The sequence below is a fragment of the Acartia tonsa genome, chromosome 4 (genome assembly GCF_053477335.1).
Source record: "Acartia tonsa isolate MP-2025a chromosome 4, ASM5347733v1, whole genome shotgun sequence".
Classification (NCBI taxonomy): Eukaryota; Metazoa; Arthropoda; class Copepoda; order Calanoida; family Acartiidae; genus Acartia; species Acartia tonsa.
This window is the reverse complement of record NC_137263.1, coordinates 29,942,488-29,968,997: the sequence shown is the minus strand read 5'-3', so window position 1 is coordinate 29,968,997 and position 26,510 is coordinate 29,942,488. Positions and strand designations below refer to the sequence as shown.

Genomic DNA, 26,510 nt, shown 5'->3' with positions numbered 1-26,510 from the left:
TCTACTACTTACTAAAAACACCGACTAGCTATCTTAAATTAAAAGCAAAAAAGTTAAGACGCCTTCTTTATAGATTTATATTTTTTAGTTTGGGACAGTGCAAGATGTGTCAAAATTAGAAAACTTAATTACAAGGTAATGTACATTTTTTTAAATGAGATAGAATTAAACAATTTAAATATTTCTTTGTTTTAAAAAAGGTAAAAAAATGTGGTTGTTTTTTTTTACCAGGGGCGATTTTTCTTTGGAGGGTTGAGGTAACCTACCCAAAAATAGGCTTCCCTAGACCTATAAGAAGCTTCACTGTAAATAACAACCATATCAGTCAACGGTTAGTAGACAGACACACATGCAGACAAACATCCTGTTACTTTTGTATACGGAAATCCTGCCTCCCTCCCCTAATAAAAATGAATATTTAACAAATTGTTCTATATTCATACCGGATGCGCTAGAAAACATACAAATTCATGGATCAAGGGCAGTTTACGATAAAATGTTCCTGGGATTAATTATCTCCAAAAATATATGAACTTTAAAGGCTGCTTACGTCCAAACGGCTTAATATTATGCTCGCACAAATTCATAACAGACTAAAGATAGTATAAATAGTCCAGAATATCCATTACTCAACAATGCACAGTTTTCTCGCATCGCACATAAAAGCGATAAAAAATATGATTTTACGCGTCTTTTCCTCAGTCAAGCTTTCCCTGTGCATCTTTAGATCCTGGCTATTAAAGATTATTTACAGGCCTTCTTTAACGCTTATAACGATATTCGACCATAAGGCGTACGTTCAGCCGTTTGGCAGCTAGCAGCCTTTAAATACCAAGACCTTTTTACTATACTGTGAACTGCACCAGATCCAAATACACAAAAAATTCTAAACCCAAATCTTCCCTACATACAGTGTATTCTAATCTGTCCTTCCTTAATTGAAAGCACTGATAATAATGATGCTGGTGGCGCTGCCACTAGTTTCATTAAACTCTTTGTCTATCAAATATTATTGAAAAGCTGAGCTTACTACTTTAATTTACAATTCAAAATAGACAAGAAGAGAAAATTGACATTGTTAAATTCTACAGTTTGATATTAATTAGTAAATTGATTGATTAAGAAACTTTAAATAAATTTATTTTTAATTTTTTTATATTTTTTAATATTGCTAATGCTTATTCCTCTATTGTTGATTATATATTCATGAATTTTCATGTTATTTTCTTCATAATTACACATAAAAATTCACCAGACAATACACAACATAAATTTAGACTTCAAATTGCAAATTTTAAAAAAGTTCAAACAGGTTATTTTCATTCGTTAGATTTAAAGAAAATGATTAGAATATTCAAATTTTACTATTTTTTTTTTTGAAAATCTGTTAAATTGATTTCAAGAAATATTATGTTGAAACAAAAGCAATGTTGATTACGTCCATTGAAGCTATTTTTGAACTCATAGTTTACGTCCGTCTGCTTATCCCTTCGTACTGCACTTATGGGAATAATTCGAAAAATTTTTGAGTTAAAAAAACTCTAAAATGAACTCTTTTTTATTATATTTCAGAGAATATACATAATAAAACTAAAAAAACAGCCATTTTCTATGCTTCGCTATCTATTGTTCTGTCATTCATTTTTTTTCAAGCTCCTTCACATTCTAACTCTTGTCTCAGTGTTTTTGACAATCAAACTTCTGTATAAATGAGTATTTCTACGTGACGTCACAAGAGCATCACCGACCGACCAATGTACATATTATACTTGCATTAAGCTACAGTCATACTTGCATTTGATGCCTAGATTTGCAATTATTTGAATATATCTAATTTTGCACATAAAAATATTATTTTTGCATTGCCCCATCACACTCACACACACACATTTACATACACACACACACACATACACAGAAAATGTGTAAATCATTGGTTTGCAAAAGTGTAATCCTTGCAAAGCCTGAAGATGAAGGGTTTTGGTTGGGTAGGAAAGAATTATATTCAACTCATAGAAATGCAGCTATTGGAATTTTGCAGAGTTACGGGTTGGACAATAGTGCAAAAATTAATTTACGCGCCTTTCTTTCCTCACATTTTATTGGAATATATATAAAAATTAGTGGAGAAGGGAGTGGGCATTAATTTAACGTTCTCTACACATGCATCCAAGAAGTTTTATCCAGTCACACAGCCGAAAAGTAACGCTTACATGAAAGTAACACGATGTGTGTTTGTCCTTATGTGCGTAATGCAGGATCTCGCTAACCGTAAACAGGTCCTTAGAAGATATATACATATTGTGGGGGGAGGGTTCCTTCACCCTTCCCAGAGAAAACATAGAAAGAATCCTCCCGTTTTTAAATTTTACTTGTTCTTTTTAAAATAAAACTGAAAGTAGAGGTTATACTTAAATATTTAATAAATAAGCTAAATGAGAAAAAACTATTTGTTAACCTATATCTTATCTATAATTCAATGTAGTTATTGAAAAAGTTTATAAATAATATTATTTAAGATATGTGAGGTGTCAGCTTGGCCAGGGTGTGTTTGCAACTCTAGCTCATTCTTTTACAGACAACAGGGCAAATTCAACAGCTGAATCTGTAAGGTAATTTATTTTATTATTCTGGCAACACTATTTTATTCTTTAGTGTTAACAGGTTTCTTGGAATAGCTAATATCTAATAATTCTGGCAATACTGTTTTATTATTTTACTATAAACAGGTTTTATTAAACAGCTGAATCTATCAGGTGATTATTTTATAATTCTAGCAATACTGTTTTAATTGTTTAGTGTAAACAGAGGTGGATTTATTAAAAAAAATTTGCGCCACAAATCGCTTAGTAGGGCAAAATTATTTTTGTGAAAAATCCACCAAAATCACATCAAAAATCTACAAAAATTCAGCAAAATCATAGAAGGGTTATGAACATCAGATTTTATTTTATTTTTGTAGATTTTTTATGTGATTTTGGAGGTCTTTTCACGAAAACAATTTTGCCCCACTAAGCCATTAGTGGGGTAAATTTTTTTTAAAGAATCCACCTCAGGTCTCTCAACAGCTGTATTTATCAGGTGAATAACTATATTATTCTGGCAACACTGTTTTATCATTTTACTGTAAAAAGATTATATTCAAACCTGAATCTATTAGGTAAATTATTATGTTATTCTGGTACCTCTGTCTTTTTATTTAGTATAGACAATTCTTATTAAATATGTCTCAACCATGACACTTTGGTTGAGCTTGACTTCCGAATTAGCGGGAAGTTCACGAGATCAGTTGGCGAACATACAAACCCCCAATACCAGGAACCATCAAGTTTCAACAGCAGGTTTGAATATAGATTTATTGATGAAATTATTTCAAAGACCTGAAATTACAATATCAATTAGTTCATAATTCCAGTTATTTATAACCACGTAATCTTATTTGCTTTTTAAAAATCATTTTTCTCTACGGTAAAAATCTTTGGAAACTTTGGCTTTAAAGGAAAATTATTTGGTTTAATAATCATTGTTAAAGGCAACAATAAGGCACATAAAAATTACTAAAACATATATTAATCATAATTAAGTTTCATGCTTAGCTGGCTAAAGCCTTTTTAAAACTACATATAATCGTCCTATACACCATACTTCTTAATAAAAATAACAAATTCTACCTGAAGCTCTTATGGTTTCAAATCCCTGATATACTAGGGTCGTTCACACACTATGAGACCAATGATAGGCCCAATTTTGTTCTCCGAAATCTTCACACTCTCATATCTCATTCAAAAGTAAAGAACGTGCGCATCATAATAAACAAAACAATCCATGCCGCGCCACATTATGAAAGGAAAGCCATAAAAAGACGACATTTGCGCTTGGTTTTCAAATAATGATAAGGAATTAATTTCGTACTTGATAAACACGAAGCTTCCTCGAAAAGAGGTTAAGACACACCCCCCGTTTGAAAGTCAAATTAACTTCCTTAACGAGATTCAAGGTTTTTTTTGCGCTGAGCACTAGCAACATTTCTCACTAAACTCAACTCACCATAATCACATGAGAATGGCCACATCCCGAAAACGTGACAATTTTGCTCCTAACTAAATGAAACCCCGTGAAATGCATACACAATATTGTACTCCTCACTAGGACTCATAATACCTCACATTTTAGGATAGAAGGATGGGGATTGGTTTGTACCATACAACATTCCATGCACATGACAATCACAAGATCACATACACAAATCCTAAAATAGATAATCCTATTAATCATGATGTTGTAAATATAACAACTATACTAAATAATAATCATTTCATAATCAATAGGTAATAAATCATTATTAATAAATCAATAAGTACCTACGAAATCAGGTTGAAATGTAAATGTAAACAATAATGGTAAAAATAAAACGAAATAAATCTTAGACAAGAAAATTAAGATTTATAGGTACTTAAAACTAAATTTGTTAAGCATCAAAAAGAGTAGTAAGAAAAAATTTTTCAAAATCCTTGGGCAGAAAGTTTTTCAAACCTAATGAATAAGAACTGTAATATCTTAATCAACAATAAAACTTTTTAATACTTAAAGAATAGCAAAATAATAATATCTTCGTTAGAATTTTCATTGAAATTATGAAAAAAAAATACCAATTTTTCTTTGTAAAAAAAATGAGACTTTAAATATGAATTTTCAATCATTCCTTGATCTGAATAAAAATGTTTTACTTGATTGAAATTCATATATAATTTTAAAAAAAATCTGCTAAAAAAATACTTGATTTTTTTTCTTAGAATAAATATCGAATCACGCAACCTCGACACATTTATTCCTTTTTGTTAAACTTTTCAGGTAAGTTTTAAAATGAATTGTACTTTTGAAAAGAAATTAAACTCAATAAAATTAATTTTGAGCATATGAAATAGAAGAATATTTAATCGCATTCCATTTGATTCTTATTTTAGGCATAAAAATAGGCATATGAAAAATGTGGCTTTTTACTAAAAAAATCTCAATTTCCATAAAATAAGAATCAATTATTAATCATAATTTTTAACAACTGCCTGACTGATACAGCATGTTCTTCTAGGGGAGATTTATCTGTCAGTCTGAACAAGACTCTTGCAGTCTTTCTCCCATCCTCAATTCTCGTCACTCGGCCCATCCTCAAACATCTCATCAGGGGATTGGTACTCGTAACCAGAACTATATCTCCGTCAGCTAGTGGCTCTGCCATCTCATCCTTCCACTTGGACATCCGTAATATCTTCGGTAGGATCTCCTGGCGGTAGGCAGTCCAAAACTGGGCAGACAAGTCTTCCAACAACTTCAACCTGGAGGAAATTTGGTCCTCCGGTTTCATCGCCACATTGCACAACGGCTGGCGGTCAACATTTCCCAGCAGCTGGCCAGGGGTGATCAGCCGCCAATTCTCCACGTCGTTCGCAGCTTCTATCGTCAATGGTCTGCTATTCATCAACTTGCTGACATCCGCCAACAGCACCAGGAGCTCGTTGAAATTAACAGAACTATTCACCAACTTCTTGGACAGCAATCTCTTGGTTAATCCCACCATTTTCTCAGCCTGCCCAATATAATGGTGGGCTCGGGCCGGGATCTGAGACCAAGAAAACTCTACCTGGCTGCCCAACTTCTGCTCTAAAACTTTGCGAGCACCGGATAATTGTGTGCCCATGTCGCTTACTATGATCTTCGGCAGACAATGAACAGCTTCCAACTTGCGCAGGGACAACAGGATACTGCTGGTATCATACTTTTCCAAGGCATCTAACCATAACGCCCCTGAGAACCTGCAGACCACCACGAACACCCACACCTTCTTCGTTGCTGTCTGACTCCTCGTTTTGGCGGCAGCTCTCCTCGTAACCAGCGGACCCATCAGGTCGACTTGCACAGCTTCAAAAGGCCTGCTCGGGACCAACTTGTCAGGTAACACGTCCTTCATGGTAGCACGACATTCCTTAGCCCTCTCAACACTGCAGGGCCAACATTTCTTCACTTCCATGATGGCCAACCTCCTTGCCTTCACAATCCAGCACCAACGGCGGCTCTCAGCTAAAGTTCCACGGACACCAGAGTGAAGCTCAACATGCGCTTCTCTCATAAAAACAGCAGCTAACCAATTACCAGGCTCCAAAATTATTAAACCTGGCATGTCTTCAAATATCAATTTACGGCCACCAGTAATGGCGTCAATGACTGGCTGTCCACGACCAACCATCTTAAGAATCCTCATCTCCCTGGTCACATACTTTCCACCGGGACCAACGATAGGCCAGGTCAATGATACTTCATGCACTAATGGATTTAATGACGCATAATTGCCTTTAGCGTCATTTATCCACTCATCCTCTTGGCTTCTTGACACAATGAAAAGTTCCGCCGCCGCCATAAAATTGTACAAAGACGGCTTGTACACAGAATCTGCGGCTGCTACATGACTACCAGCGGCTGTAGCCTTACCTTCTTGTCTGCTCTTTAGCTTCTTCAACCAGGTGTTCGCAACTTGCAGGACAGCTGCCATAATACGTTTGGCCTGTCCAAATGATCTCCTGTGCTTAAACCTGAAGACATCTTCAGCGGCTTCTCCGGCAACTTTCATTGAACATAACTTAACCATTTTGGTATTCAACTCCTCTGGGGGTAAAACCTGCTTGACTTCTTCGGCAGTTTTCACCGGCCACGCACTTTCATCCTGGCGCAACCATTCTGGGCCCAATCTGTACCTGGAACCTGGTCCCAAATCTGATACTTTGCAGGTGCTTCTGGTGCCCAAATCTGCAACGTTGTGCGTCCCCGGGACCCACCTCCAGTCATCCTTGTTGGTTGCAGATTGAATTTCTCCAATACGATGAGAATTAAATGTGTTCAACATAGCACTGTTGGAAACTATTTGTGATAAAACACACGATGAATCAGTAAAGTACATCACTCTGATAATATCAAAGGGCAGGGCATCTCTGACGGACTTTGCCAACCTTGTGGACATCTGGCACCCCATCAACTCAAGGCGTGGAATTGATTCACACTTGACCGGCGCAACTCTTGACTTGGTGGCTAGCAGAAACGTTTCAAATCCTTGTCTAGTTGGCCACCTCAAATATGCATTAGATGCATAAGCCTCTGATGACCCATCCGAAAACATCATCAAGGATGGAAGGCCAGTTGGTTCATCCGGGACCACACAACGGTCAAACTCCAATTTAGCGACCTCAGCTCTGTCCTCCAGCGACTGAACAAGTTCATCCCGTAGACTTTTTGGAATGAAATCTTGCCAGCCCAAATTCAGCAAACATGTTTTCCGCAGGACAAGTTTAATTCTCAACAGAATAGGGCTGCAAAGCCCGATCGGGTCGAAGGTTTGGGCGGCGAACCTGTGGACCATCTTCTTTGTCAGATTCTCGTCCAAGGCGTCCTGGAGGTTGTACAAATCAGCATCCTCTTTCACCTTCCTTCCCTTGACCTTACCATCTTGGTTGACTCTTGTGGCGATGGACAACACATCAGTGGCTGGCTTCCATATCAGCCCGAGAACCTTGGTAGGCTGGCAATCATCTCCAGAATAAATGACTTGTTTGAAGGAAAAACTACCTTTGCCGATAATTCTGTCGGCCTCTTTCATCATCTCCTTGGCTTCTGGCTTCGATCCTGCTCCCGAAATAACGTCATCTATGAAGCTGTGCTTCTCAAGCTTGACTGCAACTGGAATCTGAGGTAACTTGAATTCCTCATCAGGGTAGGTAGGTATTGGTGGCTCCTTCCATAATTCAGGTTTAGCAACAATTTCACTACCGTTTATCTGCCCCTCTCCATACATCTCCTTGACCTCTGCTTCACTCTTTCCGCCGAACAGGCGGGACGTCAACTTCAGGGCTGTAACTGCCAGGTTTCCCGCAGCCAACTCGCCGAAATTCACAACTTTGGTCAGGTAAATTTCAAGTGGACCATCTGGCGTCGGGGAAAATAAAACTCTCTTCATCTGGCTGTCGAACTCTGTGGCCAGGATGGAGTTATAAAACTTGGAGATATCCGCGGTTATACCAACTTTGTAACCGCGGAAAAGCATCAAATGATAAAAAATCTTCTGCATTGGCGGCGGGCCTCCCAGCATTATGTTATTAAAACTGGTACCCTTGAACGTCAGAGAACTATTTGCACACAATCGCATGGGTGTGGAACTTGAATCCTCCTTGAAAGCAACCACTATTGATGAACAAGACTTAGGTCCTTCATACTGCAATTCTTCAGGCGTGGCTTTTTGAAAAACGCCTCTTCTTATGGCGTCGTTGAATACCTCCACATACATTCCATAGGTACCTTCCTTGACCATCCTGGCACGATCCTTTTCAGCAATTTTGCGGGCTAAACTCTCATTGTAGGGTAAAGTGTGAGGATCTTCAATATAAGCATATTGACCTGTCCACTTGTTGGACTGCAAGTCTAGTGTTAAACCTGCCTCAATTATCCTCTGCCTCTCACGCTGGTCCCAGGTAGTGCCGTCGGCCATAGCCTTGCACTCTTGACAAGCAGTACATCCTGGACAAAGTGCCTGCGGCTGTACGCCAAACAATTCAGACGTCAGAAAGTCTGGCAAAGTGCCTCCACTGACACTGACAGCCTTATAAGCCGACTTTTGATCTCCAGCTCCACCGTCAGCACTCGTACAGATAAAACCACTACCAAAAATGGTTCGCCACAACATAGACTGGCCCACTTTCTGGTAGGTTGAAGGAAACACGTCAGGATGTGTATTTCCAATGATGATATCTAAGCCTCCACTAATATATGTAAACCTTTCTGGCGGCATTTTAAATATCTCGGCGGCAGTTTCGGGGTGGACCGAGCGCATCTCGTTGGCCCCGCCGAGGGTAGGCATGACAGCTGCCTCAAACTCCCTCAGATTGCCGTCCCTATCCTTCAGATAAAACACAACGTTGCGGCAGGAAGACTCACTGCCATCAGCTACAGAAATAGTTGTATATCTGCCAGTAGATTTCAGCTTCAACTTGTTGGATAACTTCTCAGACACAAGTGGCAAATTTGCCCCGGAGTCAAACATTACCGTGGCGTGGCAGGTGCCGCCGCCAGGTGCTACAACAGGAACTAACTGAAGTAAGAAGGTACAGGGGCTGGGTGCAGAACTTGACTTGTAGACTGTATTCACACCAGCACTAGCCTCATGGAGTAACCTGGAATGGTATCTGTCGCAATTATTTGTACCACAAACACCAAGCTTATCAGATTTATTACACTTGTCGGCAGTATGGCCGTCACACAAGCAGAGTTCACATAACTTCTTCTGCTGGACAACTTTCTTTCGGTCAACCACATCCATCTTCTTAAACGTGAGGCAACGGAAAATCGGGTGTTTCTCCTTGCAGCTCTCCACAGGACATGCACTGTTCCACTTGGAAGCCTTGTCCTTTCCAGCCTTTCCATTCTTATTGTCGTTGCGGCCAGATACTTGCGCGGCGGCAGCTCTGTCACGATTTCTCTTGCCGGCGCCACTGTCATAGGACATATCACCGGCCAACATGGCACCCCTGGTCCTCTCCAGCAGTTCAACAATCTTCGGGATGTTTGGTTGGTTCATGCTACCTAGCTCCATCATAATTTTGTCTCTCAAATTATCAGGGCACTTGTCTTTAAAAATATGAATAAGAGTCAGGTGGTTGTAATCCTTAGCTGCAGAACCAACGATGGCTTCTACCTCCTGCATCATGCTCTTGAAGGTAGCAATTGCGCTAACCACGTCCACAGGTTTATCCACAGGTTTCATCTTGTTCAACTTAGTTAAAATCCTCATGAACCGGCGAGTGTTTGATAAAAACATCTGATCAAGAAACGCCCATTGTTCATTATGATCTCTAATCGCTGACACTTGCTTGCGTAGTTCCGGGTTGGTTATCACCTTCTCCATACACAACATCAGACTTAACCTCTGGTCAGCAAATCCATAACCAGAGCATAGATCTTTAAAGACCTGTTTAAAGTTTGGGTAATCCGTGTCAGTACCGTCGAACGACGGCAACAAACTGTTGTCCCAGCGCCCATACTGCGGGTTGGAACTCCGAATATCCACGGCAGACATACTTCTGGAGAGCATGGCAGGTGTCCCACTCTCATCCAGGTTAGATGAACGACGTTCCATCTCTCTAAGCCTTCGGTACATATCACGTACTTCTTGGCGCAACTCCACGGAAATTTTAAGCACTCCCATGTCCATCTTCACCTTCTCAATGACGTCAAGGTTCCTGGCGACAGTGCTTGACCTCGCGTCATCTGAATCATTGTCAAGCCAGTACAGAATTTTTGTACACTGCTCCAACGACGCATAAACTTTATCTGCAACAGTTTTCTGCTCACTAGCTTCATCCAAATCACGCTTGAACTCGCGCAGCTCACTAGTCTCCACGGCAGGTTTTAGACTTTTTATTAGGTCAGATTGGTCCTTGACCTCACTAAAAATGTCACGAATTGATTTTACAGTCACATTTTCACATGAACTAAAACTTTGGCAGGCTTTTAGATTGTCATAAAACACTTTTAACTGTTCATCAAAAACTTCTAGCCTTTCACTGCCAATAGCGATAGCTCGCTCAATTTTCTGCTTTTTGGTTAGTGGCATATTGATTCACTAGGTACTTATTTCACAGAAAAATTGTCACAGTTTATTGCATCAATAATTCACTGGATGCTATTGATCTCTTGATGAATGCTAACGCCTATTCATCAGATACTTTGAAATTGTCTCAACCATGACACTTTGGTTGAGCTTGACTTCCGAATTAGCGGGAAGTTCACGAGATCAGTTGGCGAACATACAAACCCCCAATACCAGGAACCATCAAGTTTCAACAGCAGGTTTGAATATAGATTTATTGATGAAATTATTTCAAAGACCTGAAATTACAATATCAATTAGTTCATAATTCCAGTTATTTATAACCACGTAATCTTATTTGCTTTTTAAAAATCATTTTTCTCTACGGTAAAAATCTTTGGAAACTTTGGCTTTAAAGGAAAATTATTTGGTTTAATAATCATTGTTAAAGGCAACAATAAGGCACATAAAAATTACTAAAACATATATTAATCATAATTAAGTTTCATGCTTAGCTGGCTAAAGCCTTTTTAAAACTACATATAATCGTCCTATACACCATACTTCTTAATAAAAATAACAAATTCTACCTGAAGCTCTTATGGTTTCAAATCCCTGATATACTAGGGTCGTTCACACACTATGAGACCAATGATAGGCCCAATTTTGTTCTCCGAAATCTTCACACTCTCATATCTCATTCAAAAGTAAAGAACGTGCGCATCATAATAAACAAAACAATCCATGCCGCGCCACATTATGAAAGGAAAGCCATAAAAAGATGACATTTGCGCTTGGTTTTCAAATAATGATAAGGAATTAATTTCGTACTTGATAAACACGAAGCTTCCTCGAAAAGAGGTTAAGACAAAATATATGAATCATTATTTCATTTTAACCAGTTTAAAGACTGAATCTAACAGATAGGAAACTTTTTTTTGTTATGGCAACACTGTTTTAATTTTTTTCAGACAACAATATTTTTTTATACATTATCAAAAAGGTAAATTTGTGACAAATAAATTTAAACATTTGAACAATTTGAATTTATTATGAAACAAAAAATAATGAAGGTCTGATGTTTTAAATTTAAGATGAACCTTTCTTCTCTTTGATAGTGATAAGATTAGTTTTGCAAATTAAAAACCCAAACATATCAAATTATATTTTATCATTTTGTTGAAATATAAACACAACTTTTTGCTTTATTTTATCGTTGTTTTGACAAAATCACAAAATTAATGAATTTCAAAAATTAATAAATTCTATGATAATTGATCATTAAAAATGATTTCAATCTTTTTGTTTAATTTTTATATCTGAAGCTCGTTCTATATAGCTTAGTTTCCGTTACTTATTTTCTATTTTTCACTTAACATACATTAAAAAAACAAGGATGACAGCATCCATAAGTAGCGAAGCACAAAATTCATGTATTTACAAAGGAATATACAAAGTAGATGTTCAGTGATCATATATAGAGACAGGAGGAAGAGATGATGAATATATAGAAAACTAAGAAACCTTTACATATGATTATTACGCACAGTAAAGCATGACCGACGAACATATTGATTAAATAAATTATAATCTGAATGCTCATTGCTACAGGGAATCTTCAACAGAATTGACGTGTAGCAATAGTAAGAATAAACAGCTAAATATTCTAATAAAGTGTATTAATTCAAGACAAGTTAAACATACAATAATAATATTAAATATAATAGCAAGTATTCACTTTTGGGTTTGTGCCGAGTTGCAGAGCAAAGGTCTTGCTCCGAAACGGTTGACACAAGAACTAAAAGCTAAAATACAAAATACATACATTGCTCTCAAGTCAGGAAGAAAGGGACTATACATCACATTTCTCCCTGGCTTTAACATGAACATGGATTTCAAAACTGTAATATTTCAGATTGAATATAACAATATGTTTATTACATGTTAATTATCATATATATATTATAAGTAGCATTGAATGCTTATTAAATAGATAATAATTGATCTGGTATGACACCTGCCATATTTTTTATTTTATTTTTTTTTATTTTATTTCCAGATCTTTAAACACTTCATATACATTTTTTTATTATTTTGGTTCCTTAGAACTCTTTTGTGTTCTTTTTTTTTATATATATTCCTTTTTTCTTTATGTGTTTTTTTTTTCTTTTTTAATATTTTTTAAAAAAAACATTGATTAACATATAATCATTGAAAATGCATTGATTAACATATAATGCATTGATTAACATACAAAACATTGATTAACATATAACCATCAGATTTAAAACATGGCATTATAGAGCATTAATATAAAACATTAATTTTGAACCTTTTCGAGACTACTACTGCCTCAACAAATACTTAAACATTAACACATAAAATAAAACTATGAATTAACACACATAAAACTATAATTATTCATAATCATTGATCATAATATTCATTTTCTTTTGCCAAATTTTTCTTGATAATAGTAGTATCATTCATATCCATCAATCCATCATTATCCATCAATCCATCAATCATCTCACAAATGACATAACCATACCAATGCTACAACACCACAAACGATATAACCATACCAGTTGACCTTAGCTTAGTTATAAACTGGTTTCCACTTAGCAACTGTGATTTTCTCAAACAACACAACAGCCATTCACCTCCACCACAAGAAGCCTCCAATCTCTTCAAAAAAATTGGGATCGAATCCTTTCTAGCATCGACTCTAGCTACTTCCCAAAATTCACCCTTTCCTGATTCAAAATACGTTGCTGATCCTGCAGGTTAGCCAACCAAGCATCTAACTCAACCATTCTAGTAGCCAAACCTGCCAAATGTTTGAGGTCTCAGGTCAAAAATCAGAACTGCTGTTCACATTTATCATCCAGGAGATTATATCTATTGCATAGTCAGGCATGACTTAAGCCTAATAATGACAACCACAATAACTGCTATTAACATCTCTGTTAGAATCCAAAAATCGACATGTCATTCAAAATACAGAAACTGCCAATGATTTTCGTTATAACAATGATGCTACTGTCGACACTCCAACCAATGATAACGTTGAAAACAATGAACAGAAACAACAAACACAGAGAAAACTGCAGCCGAACAAAAGCAACCAAAACCTTCGCCATAGATTGATTTGAAATCTGATCCATTTCGTTTTTCAATACTAACTATCGACAAAAACACCAGCTATTGACAAGTAAGATATCCAACCTGGCAGTCAAATCTACAACAGCCACATCATCTTTTAGCCCCGCCTTCTTTAGAACAGCTAAAGTTTCACTAACCAGCATTTTACTTTAACTGCCCACTGTATTAACAACTTACAAATATCCGTTTTATCAGTCATAAATATATTTAAGATACAATGCATGCTATTTTAAAATTCTGCACAACTTCACAATAGCTTCTAGCCCATGGTGTATATCTCTGTATATCATTATCTATCAACTAAATACTTCTCATTTTGACAACTGTAAAAACATCTCTTTGTAGCTACCTGACTCACTGTGCATTTATTTGCATCATCCTAACACACTGTGCACATCTGTTCAAAATAAATATCAACATAATTCGTTTAGCTCTTTGTATCTACCTGACTCACTGTGCATTTATTTACGTTATTCTGGCACACTGTGCACATCTGTTCAAAAATGTTACAATATCAACATATTTCGTTTAACTCAATGTTATTTCATTATCCTTGACATACAAATCCTCAATTTTCAAATTAAGCTTCAAAACTACTCTCCGACGTCTTATTATCCACAACTGTTGCTTAAATGCTTAAATTTAACACCTCCAAGTCTTCAAAACTTTTCAACAGTTATTATAAATCTAGCAATCTATAAATCTAAATTACTTTTCTTCTCCTTGGCAGCAGTTGGACTGTTGATTGAAGTACTTATAACAGGTTGAGAAAGGGTTGCAACAACAGTACCAACAGATTGACTTGCTTCAGTAGGATTATGATTATCACTATCACCAGTACCAACAGATTGACTTGCTTCAGTAGGATTATGATCATCACTATCACCAGTACTATCATTAGTTGCATATGATTTGCCACTACTGGTTGATTTAAGATTCTTCTTGCCAAGATCAGTAATAGTCTTCCCATATATAGAGATATCATATTCAAGCTCAAAGATAGCTTTATCAATCATTGTTTGCAAGTATTTAATCTGTAACATCATCAGCTCTCCTTTTACTTTCAACTCTCTTCTTCAGCTCTAGTACATCATGAGGAAACATATTCTGTTGCACAATAGACAGAATATTAGTAAATCCATAAACTCCAGCAGCTCCATACATTCCAAATATGTTGTCAATCCAGCACAGGCTTCCTTTGGAGTTTTGTGCAAGCACTCAGTTGTTAGCTTCAGATACTTTTCATAATCACTAAATCTCCTTATAGTTGCCAGAGAATACAGGAACCTTGAACTTGATATCTACCTTCCTGGTGATACTCCAAGCTTCTTGACCGCATTATTGAGAGCAGTTTTAGCATCCTGTTTAGCTTCCTGTTTAGCTTCCTGTTTAGCATTCTGAACTTCAACAGACTTCACATCTAATCTATAAACAGATTCTCCAGCAGCAATAGCATGTTTCACAATATTACTGACCCAATCACTAAACAATCATAAATAACGCTCCTTTAATAAAATTCAACATATAATCGGTCATGTACCATAGTATATCATGTACCAGCCTCCACTCTCTCTCCACCAACAATTCAACATATAATCGGTCAGAGCAAAGTGTATCATGTGCCAGCCTCCACTCAAAATACCAAAATACCAATGTCAACACAAAACAATGGCCAAATTCAAAACTAGATTTCAGTCACCACCAACTACTTCTCTTGCGGCCGATCTAAAACAAAATACAATCATTTTAGATGCCAAAACTTATTTAATACATATTTTATTTTCACTCAACAAAATAAAATAATTTCTTTAACATGTATTAGTATATATAACATTAATCAAATGTATATCAATATTGAACATCATTAAAAAGAAAATCTTAGCAAACTAAAACTCACCAACAGGTAATACTGTATCTCAACCACCATAACTACTCCTCTTTTCGACCAATCTAAAACATAATACAATTATTTTAGATGCCATACTTAAATGTTATCACTTAACAAATAAAATTTCAACATGTCTTCTTAAAAATGTATTAAGAAATATAATATTAATCAAATGTTTGTCAATAATCGAGCAACATAAAAATAATTCTTAATACAATATATTAGTCTAATACAGTAAAAATTTACCTAATTATTCTATGAAATATCTGAATAATAACTTATATCATCCACAACTATTTTTATGTATTAGAATCTTGAAAGTTGAAGCACAACTAACTATTTTTCTCTATACCTGAGAGCACTTTCTTGCGCAGCTCAACTTTTGCGCATACAACGCCCAACTCCTGCTCATCATTGCAGCTACCTCTCTGCACCACCCCATCTTGCGCATACCAACTCCGAGAAACAGTGCAAACTTTCCTTGCCAAATTTTTGCCCACCCCCCTTCTCCATGAAGAGAGACAGCTCCACACAAATATCTAATGCATTATAACAATTTTGCTTCATGAAATTCTAAGCTTCATAAATAATTTTGCTGAATCAACATCACTAAATCGCAATATATACTATTCTATATCGAGTATCCTTAACAAAAAATTTAAGTTAAACAAAAACTTAAAAAAAAACTTATTTTGATTCATCCAAAATTTAGCAACACATAATGTTCCAATTTCAAGTTTGAGTGCAATTTGATTGACCACCCTGTGTTATTAATATATTTGTTTTTTCTATAATCAAATTCGGTCCGCCCATCCATACGACCGTTCGTCCTTCCGTCACTCTGTACGTCAATCCTTTTAGCTTTTTTCGTTAATTAATACATGTCAGCATTGTCCTATCGCTTCCAAACTTTACATGATGATTTCTGCAGCAGGTAAGTACAATTTAGAAAACGTAGCAACACTATAATCATTTCTATGACGTCCATACTTCCATTTGTAAACATGTTGATTTGACCACAAATTTCTATATGATCTAATTATCCGATTGTTTTGATGTATATTGATTCCTGGGACAACAAAGTACAATACTTATGATTACAATGTCAAGCATCCAATCACCCTTCAGACAACCAACACTCTGAGATGCACAACCTTTTTCGAGAAATTTTAACTGTGCATGGTATTGAATTGCGTCTGTTTTGGCCCAAGGCATTCCCTCACTCTAACTATTTACTTCTAACTATTTACTTCATTTACTTCAAGTATCTGACATAGTAGCAGTGAGAACCATTTTTAACGTCTGTGCATGGTAACGAGTTTCACCGGTTTTGGCCAAAACATTTCCCCCACTTTAACTTTTACGTCACACATCTCACATAGTAGCAGTAGGAACCATTTTTAACTTTGTTAGTTATGACTCAGTGTCAGACCGAGATTCAAACCTATCACCTACCCAACGACAAGTAGATGCCGGTTTACAAGCGAAGCCACTCTATAAGCAAGTTCATAAAATGTAAGTAAAACATCAATCTGTATCAATCAGTTCTTTTTTTAACAAATTTACTTACAATTTTACATCGACTCTTATACACTTATTTTCTCAGTTTTGACACTATACAAGTGTTGATGTTCGTTTGTCCTACCATTCAATGCTTCGCTTTTGTTAATGTTGTCTTCCTTGTTTTTTACAAAGATTATTCAGTTCTGACACTATGCAAGTGTTGATGTTCGTTTGTCCTACCATTCAATACTTCGCTTTTATTAATGTTGTCTTCCTTGTTTATTACAAACAAATTTGCTTACAATTTTTGCATTGAATCTTATACGCGTATATTCTGATTATTTAATTTTGACACTACACAAGTGTTGATGTCCATTTGTCCTGCCATTTCATTGCTTCGTTTTTACGGATGCTGTCATCTTTGTTTTTATACATCATATCCTCATTACAATAAATATGAATATTAATATCCTTGGTTTATACATCATATTCGAAAACGTTTCAATTACAATAGAAGTCATATATAAGTCAAACTAAACTTGCAACATTTAACCACCAAGTCTAAACAACACATTTAGTATTAATCTATATTGCATCACCCATCATAGGTACAATGGATAATAATATATCCATTGTACACACATCCAACAAGTTTTCTCTTCTCTCCATACAAATATTTTCAACAAACATCCATAAATAATATATCCATTGTACACACATCAACAAGTTTTCTCTTCTCTCCATACAAATATTTCCAATAACATTCATTTCCTACTATACAAATATTTCCGATAATTCATTCATATATATATAATATGTTCATTATACATTTCAATTCTGCATATCATAATTAATCCACATATAATATGTCCATTGTACAATCCAATTCTACACACATATCTCTCTCTCACTCTCTCTCTCTCTCTCTCTCTCTCTCTCTCTCTCTCTCTCTCTCTCTCTCTCTCTCTCTCTCTCTCTCTCTATCTCACATCATAATCAAATACTGAATAACAATTTTTGCTTCATTAAAAATTTTTGCTGAGTTATGCATTCCAATCTTAAATCGCCATTTAATTGTTTAAAATAAATCTAGTTAAATCCACAAAAATTCCGCTCACCAATCAAATATCACATTCTTCTGATCATGATGACAAGTATGTATCAATCCAAATCAACGTAAATTCAAAAACAAAACAAACAAAATTTCTGTTCTATCTATAATAAAAATTTTGTACTATGAATAATATATCACAGATCAAAGATCACATATCTATCTTCACGCAAGTACAATCGTTATTATTCATAGCACATTTTAACCATATTCAAAATATTTTGTTTCCATACATATAAACTTAAGAGTAGCTTTACTCTTATTTATACATAAACCGCAATATAATTGTTTTAAAATTAAATACTTAGAACCATAATAACTGACTCAACTTTTAAAACAATTTACAGCCTTTCATCAAAATTCTAATACCTTTTAAAGTATCTAATTTCAAATTTTTATCCAATTTTCATAAAATCACGATTTTAACATTTAATAAAATCAATTTTCTTCCATTAACAATTTTACAAAATTGTATTCCTATTTTCGTTGAAATTAATCCATCTTCAATTTTTTTTTATTATTCTTATCTCTGTTAGACACCACAATAGTCTGAAACAAAAATAAATATATCCAAATATCCAATTCCAGTGTAACAAAACAAAAAAAAAATAAATGCATATATTTTGATTTTCATAATAACATAATCTCATAAACTCGTATTCAATAGTTAACAAAATGTTATATTTCCAGAATTCAAATAATTACCATAAATCAAATTATTTTCCATCACAAACTTTATAGAGTTGCTTCGTTTCTCTCCTTATTATTTAAACAATGTCAGCGCTTTCCAAATTATATGTTATAAATTCTAACCTTGTGCATGGACACCACAATGGCAGATAAATTAACATTTATCCCACTAATTCGAATAATATCAGAGATCTACAGATCTACAGATTGATTAGCAATGGATACAACAATGGAAAATAAATTGACGTTCATTCCCAAAAAATCGAGTAAGATCAGTAATATACAGGGATATAACAATAGCAGATAAATTTTCGTTCATTCTAGAAAAAGTTGCTCCACAAATAATCTATATGATTTGTAACATAACATCTCCAAGTTAGATCAGTAATATACATGGATATAACAATAGCATGTAAATTTTCGTTCATTATAGAAAAAGTTGCTCCACAAATAATGAGTTTTATTTCCTCAATAAAAATACTTCCAGAAGCACAACTTCTATACATTTTTATAAGCCGTCAAATCTATCAGATACAAAACTTATTCAATTATAGATATCTTAATTGCAAAACTACAAAAATCGATCGCCGCCACACCGCCGTCAAATCGCCGTAGTACATGTATATCCTGCTGATACAATCCAAAACTGTAGAGAAAATCCTTCTTCCCTGCAAATTGTAGAAAGAAATACTCGTTTAATCAATACACGTCTGTCCTGAATGAGCTATAGAAAGAAATACATGTCTAACAATATACGTCTGTCCTTGTTTACAATACATGTAATCCTTGCTTCCCTGCAAATTGTAGAAAGGAATAAACTGTAGAGAGAATACATTTTTAACAAATTTTAACAATACTCAAAGAAATACATGTCTAACAATATACGTCTATCCTTGTTTACGATACATGTAATCCTTGCTTCCCTGCAAATTGTAGAAAGGAATAAACTGTAGAGAGAATACATTTTTAACAAATTTTAACAATACTCAACTGTCCTCGTCTCCAAACTATAAACTATAAACTATAAACAAACTATAAAAGGATATATTTTTAACAACACATGTCTATCCTTCTCTCCCTGCTGATACATGTCCAGGGCGGCACCTTTTCCCCTTTCATGGTGTCCTCCACCAACATAGTACATGTCCAGGGCGGCACATATCTTTCCCTGGACATTATGTTGGTGTCCTCCACCCACATGTTGTCCTGCAATGTCCAGGGCGGCACCTTTTCCCCTTTCATGGTGTCCTCCACCAACATAGTACATGTCCAGGACGGCACATATCTTTCCCTGGACATTATGTTGGTGTCCTCCACCCACATGTTGTCCTTCACTAGACAGGATGGTGTCGTGGTGTCCTTCAATGGACAGGAGGATGACATGGTGTTCTTAACCATCACATATCTCTCCTTCACCAGGGGTTCGACCTGGTTCACCATCTCTCCATTCTTCAAGCATAACTGGTCCAGGAATTCGACCTGGTCCAGCATCACATGTCTCTCCTCCTCCAGAGGTTCGACCTGGTTCACCATCTCCTTGACTGTTACCTGGTCCTCTCCACCTATACACTCTCCCCCCCCTAACCTGTTTGGCAACACCACCAAACTTTCTTGTTCAAGGAAACACAATTTTTCATTAGCAATTGGAACTTTGAAATTGTCCATAGAAAGTGTTGGCAACACCACCAAACTTTCTTGTTCAAGGAAACAAAATTTTTCATTAGCAGTTCGAGCTTCGATCTTATCTTCATGATCTTGCATTCCACCAAAAATAGTTCGAGAACCACTAGCAAACAATTTAGGCTTCTCCTCTGGTACAGATCCTCCAGCCGTCCTCTGCCAAGGCATAGAGTTATTCAAACTATTCTGCTGGGTATTCAAACTATTCTGCTGGGCAATTCTATCCAAAATTCGCTGCTGGCCAGTCATAAACTCATCAACAACCGTCACATTCTCGGTTTTGATATCATTATCAACACTAGGCACCACCACCTTATTAAGGCTATCTTCTAAATCGTCCATACAAGTAGCCAGTCCAGTAACCGCAGCACTGTTGGTATCAATATTATCCGCCAACTCCTTAACATGCTTCTCCAGCGGCGATACACGCCCAGCCATCCCCGCCGCCACATTATCAATTCTATTATTCAAAGAATTAAACAGAGACACCCACATGTTGTCCTTCTCATCCTGAGACAACTTCCTCCACTCATCAATGGTCAAGCCCATTGTTCCAACACAAAAAATACCTGAACAAACTAAAAAGAAAAGAAATAATACAATTAAAAGAAAATCTGAGCTATAGATTCGTACTACACTACTGCGCCAAAATGACGTGTAGCAATAGTAAGAATAAACAGCTAAATATTCTAATAAAGTGTATTAATTCAAGACAAGTTAAACATACAATAATAATATTAAATATAATAGTAAGTATTCACTTTTGGGTTCGTGCCGAGTTGCAGAGCAAAGGTCTTGCTCCGAAACGGTTGACACAAGAACTAAAAGCTAAAATACAAAATACATACATTGCTCTCAAGTCAGGAAGAAAGGGACTATACATCACAGAATTATGAGCTGTGTGTCTTAAATATCAGCCGAGAAAATAACGTTCCGTTTTTTTACAAGACGAACAGTTGAATATATCTATTTATAGAGTAGCTTCGCTACTAATTATTGAACATGTGACCATATTTGGAATAAAATAATTGTATTTAGGAATGAGATAGAAAGTTGGTTTACAGACAGGATAAAAGATCTTCAGAACTTGAATTATTCAGAGAAAACAATAAAGAGAATAATGCTCTCAACGCTGAGGTAAATAATTACGTTTGGAAACAATCCGATCACATAATTAGTTTGAAAATTAAATATCGTTTTGAGAATTAAAAATATAAATTTAGTGAAATAGGTAGTAAGTCCTTTGAGGCCATGGGCGAAGCCACTAGTTTTAATGATTAAATTGAAGTGCATAAACATATATTAATTGCAAATGTTTAAAGTAGCAATTTGTTATGCCTTTTTTGATATATTTACAAACTAAATATTAATGTTTATAAACAAATTACAAAATAAAAATATGAAAAGTTGGAAGATTTAAATAAATTGCAATAGTTTTAAATATGCAGGGGTATTGCATATGAAAATATCATTTTGCGGAATAGGGTTGGAGACTCCTAACTTAAGATAAGAAATACGAAATTTTTTTTCGAAAATCATATAGGCGGTTTTTAAGAGAAGTACTCCGACCTCCTGAAATCTTACCAAAAAAAATTCGAAAATCATTTTCAGAGATCTGTAGCTTCAGACATCCTTGATTTTATTACAACAAAAAATCAAAATAAAAAAAACAATAAACTTGGACGTCCTTTTATGTAAAAAATAATGATGTTTAGTTTATAATCATTTTATTACAGATCTGAGCTTACTAAGCACCCTCTGGATATCCGTGGAAGCCGCAGGTCTCTGGAGGCCGCCAGGATCTTTCTCAAGATGGAGAGCAGCCAGGCCAAGCAGGAGGAGAAGGTGGAGTTCCTGGACACAACAATATTCAAGAACAAGGACAACAAGGATCCAGAGAAGGGAGAAAACAAGGACAGAATTGTTTGTCCAACAGTGGCCTGCGATTGGTTGGCTGCAAAGACGCTTGGCTGTTTTAGGAATGGGTTCTCATTTTCATTAATTTAAGAACAATATGCAATACAAATCAATGCAAATTATTGAAAGCGAGTCTTTTTAATAGGTCAAACTAATTGTTAGGTAGTTTTTTTCTGTTAATATACACATGTATTATTTTCTTATAACCTTTACCATTTATTAAGCTTGTGGTAGGACTTATTTTATAATTAGAGATGTGCTAAACAAATTTTTGAAAAAAAAACATATTTTATAAGTAGTTTTACTTATTCTAATCGATGCATAAATAACTTTATAACGATTTTAGAATCCAATTTAAATCTACACAAAATTGGATAAATTGATTTTTACTGCACATCAAATTTAAAACGATTTTATTTGCTGTGCGTTTTTAAAAACTTCAAATGCAATAAGCATAATATTTTTCTTCAGTAATTGAGTTTGATAGTTTAATGATTTTAAGATAAGAAAAGGCTTGAAAAAAACTAAATAAAACCTAACATTTGACTATGGATTATTTTTTGCATGTTATATGAAGCTTGGTATAAATTGGAATCAAGAGGGGGGGGGGGAGTGCTCACCCAGGCCTTTCTAAGGGAAATTTCTCTCCAGGGAACTCGAATCACTCACCCTCTGAGAAAAGCTTCAGAGGGGGGGGGGAGGTCAATTAACAACCAAAAAGCAATTTTTTAGTAAGTTTACCAACAAAATTTGAATAAAGGGTAATATCAGGTCAATTTACTGAAAGAGGGGATCAATTACCCCCCACCAAATCCTGTATTGTAAGCACGCACTTTTTAAAGTGTTAAATCTAATTTTAGAACTGTCAAAATTAATTTAGAAAATGAATATTTTGTTGTTGTTGTCATTCACATTAACCCAAGTCAAATATAAATAAAATAATACAAGGTTTGAAGGGTAGAATACGTTTGTTGAAAAGTAGTTTATACTCAAATTTAGGTTTATTTTGTACACTGCGGGTTTAGAAGTACTTATCATTAAAGTCTTTTATTTTCTTTAGTAAACATAATGTTTAATTATTGGAACAAAAGTATTGCTTAATTTAACCAACTTACCCTGGACCGAAATTAATTATCAATGTTTTTTTTCTTCGTTGGCTTAACTCTCCAAGCCAAGAAAATAAGATGGTAAAGGGGTAAAATTTAGCAATTCTTTTGTTCCATTAAAAAGACCTCCTGTACAATGTAAATGATTGCCCTATGATCAGTATGCTTGTGTCACTGCCCACCACTCTCCCTCTCCTCTTCACCTTCTTCAGCTTCTGTGTCTGGCTCTTTGATACCATCACTGACATGGCCGTCATTGAGAACTTGTGGAACTTCAAGTAAGTAGGTTTTTTTAGGATGGGGGGGGGGGGAGGGCTTAACATTGACAGCCATAGATGAAGCCATCGCCGCAAAAAATAGTTGATGAAAATTGGAACCACCGACGGCAGGGTTTAAATTCAGCCGACGCCGCTCTTAAGTTAAAATTCGCAGCTGGGCATTCCTCTTTACAACAAGAACAGACATTTTTAAATACTATCTAGCTGAGGACAAGCCGCCGAAAATATGTCGAAACTATTCCTTAATATGTGGTTTGACTGTTAGATAGTCTAATTATTGATTATTTACTTGTTTCATAGTAATTTTGATATAGATTCTTATTGTGCTAATTATTATTTTTCTTATGCTTTTTTTATTTTAGGTTGCCTATAGTGTATCCTCATGGAACTGATGAACATTTAACTTATCTTAGTTATCAAACTTTAACAATAGGAAAATTAGCGATTTTATTTCATTACTAGCGGCTACGCCCCCTAGAGGCCTCTAGTGGCACTTTAAATGTTTTTTTTTTTATTTCGTGTCTATGTTGCGTTCAATTCTCTTGAACATTTTAAAAAAAAATCGTGTCTATGTTTCGTTCAAGTCTCTAGAATATTAATTTTTTTTTCTCGTATTCATTCGAATCCGGTGGATAGGAACCGGTTCTCATCCATACGAAAAAACTATGTCTAGCATCGTATTATAAGTTTTCTACGAATATAGAAATGTACAATCATAAGATTAAAACTAGTTTTTTTAGCCGGTGCCTTCGGCACCACGGGGCTAAAAAAACTAGTTTTAATCTTATAATTGTACATTCTATATCCGCGGAAAGCCGTTTATAATACGATACGAGAAATAACTATTCTCGATTTTTTTGTGATTTCTCTTAGAAGGGTGGTGGTACCCTCCCCCAAAATAGTTATAAACCTTCCCGTGACCTATGAAAAGCTACCCAGTTAAGGAGAACCTAATCGGTTAGCGAGATTCTTCGGTACAGACAAACAGACATCCTGTTACTTTATTATAAGATTATGTTTATTTTTTTTTACGACTTTTTTTTTATTTCTTACGTCATGCCTCTGTCCGTAAGTCCTTAACCTTTATGATGCCATGGTCAAATTGTCCTCTTAATTTGAAACTACATATGCAGGTCATTAGAAATATGTACGTTTGTCAATCTTTTGCATTAGGTTTTTAATTAGGAAACTTAAGAAATCTTATTTAGATTTCTAAATGTTATTGCATACTTAAATCTCTTTAAAACTATATTTTTTCATGTTCGTTTGTATGTTTACTCCATTTTTTAAGTAATGATTTGATGGATCCAACAAGTGCAGTGGTGTGACACAGGTAGGTGTCGAAACACCCCTCAAAATTGAGGATAGAAGACCTGCCATCCCCCTTTTTCTTCCCTAATAGTTTTACCCCTCACCCCTGGTTAATCTCTGTGCACACCACTGTTGTCATCCTTGTTAGTGCATTATATTTTAAGTCAAAACAAATACAAATCAACAAAAAATGGTCTAAAAATGAAATAAAATGGTAATCTAGACCTGTATGCACCTTTGCTCCTGCTTATTCTTGTTTTCTCCCTCACCTTCACTCTTCTCTCATGTTCTTGTTCAAGGTAAGGTAGCGTAGTTTCACACTCAAATTAATTTATTATAACTTGATCTTACACCAGAAATTATGTCCGTCACAAAGTGAACTCCGTTGCGGGCTAAAATAACGTTCTCCCACATTTACTTTCGTTACCTCATTCTCTCCCGACGTATATTTTATAGGCTACCTTAGTATTTACTAAGTCCCCAAAAATCAGCTAAAATTACGAAAAATTTAATTTCCGAATTAACTCCGTATTTGGTTATAACTCTACAGCTGTCAGTCTTTATCACTTTTATTTTATTGCCTTTTGTCGACATTTACGCATATATATCGACAGGGCAGTTTCATTTTTTTTAAATTAACCAAGTGAAACAAAATTCTCTTCTACATACCTAGTATTTAGAAATATATTTCGGTGAACATGGCACACTCTTCAGTCTATTACAGTTTAGCTAGATGTTTAATTTTAAATATTTGTATTAAAGGTTGAGTGACAAGTATCGTATCTCAGCGGAGCAATCTAAACCTGAATCTGAAATGCCAGGGATAGATCAACAGGATGATACAACTACTCTGGCCAGGTAATATAATTATAATAATCATGGATATAGGGATATAGTCAGTATATACCTGAAATTCAAGGGATAGATCAACAGGATGATACAACTACTCCGGCCAGGTAATAGAGTTATAGTTACTTTCTCTATGGTCTTAAGATGAAAGGAACTCAACTCCAGTAGCATCCTGTAGGGGGGGGGGGGGGGGTGTCAACATTCCCATTAAAATTGAAATTTGGAAGGATTCCCTTTTTCACCCCCTAATTGACTAATTTTTATTTTTCAACAGGTATGACTTCAACATTAGCAGCGCAGTCACCTCCTCCTTGCCACAGTTCAGTCTCCAGTTTGCTGCCTACATCATTATCATATACATGCTCGAAACTTTAAAGGTAAAATAATA

The 26,510-nt window shown here is 35.4% G+C and overlaps 1 protein-coding gene across 3 annotated transcripts in view; it reads left to right on the top strand.

The window, feature by feature from the left end:
* LOC145316726 (uncharacterized) overlaps positions 1-26,510 on the top strand; it is a 70,449-nt gene that overhangs the window by 23,335 nt on the left and 20,604 nt on the right. For all 3 annotated transcript variants that reach the window (XM_080157436.1, XM_080157435.1, XM_080157437.1), the window contains exons 3-11: positions 89-135; positions 2,520-2,612; positions 21,700-21,798; positions 22,398-22,640; positions 23,846-23,962; positions 24,325-24,395; positions 25,497-25,572; positions 26,036-26,131; positions 26,397-26,499. In XM_080157436.1, coding sequence (XP_080013562.1) covers positions 89-135; positions 2,520-2,612; positions 21,700-21,798; positions 22,398-22,640; positions 23,846-23,962; positions 24,325-24,395; positions 25,497-25,572; positions 26,036-26,131; positions 26,397-26,499 — 945 coding nt within the window. The remainder of the gene's footprint in view (positions 1-88; positions 136-2,519; positions 2,613-21,699; positions 21,799-22,397; positions 22,641-23,845; positions 23,963-24,324; positions 24,396-25,496; positions 25,573-26,035; positions 26,132-26,396; positions 26,500-26,510) is intronic.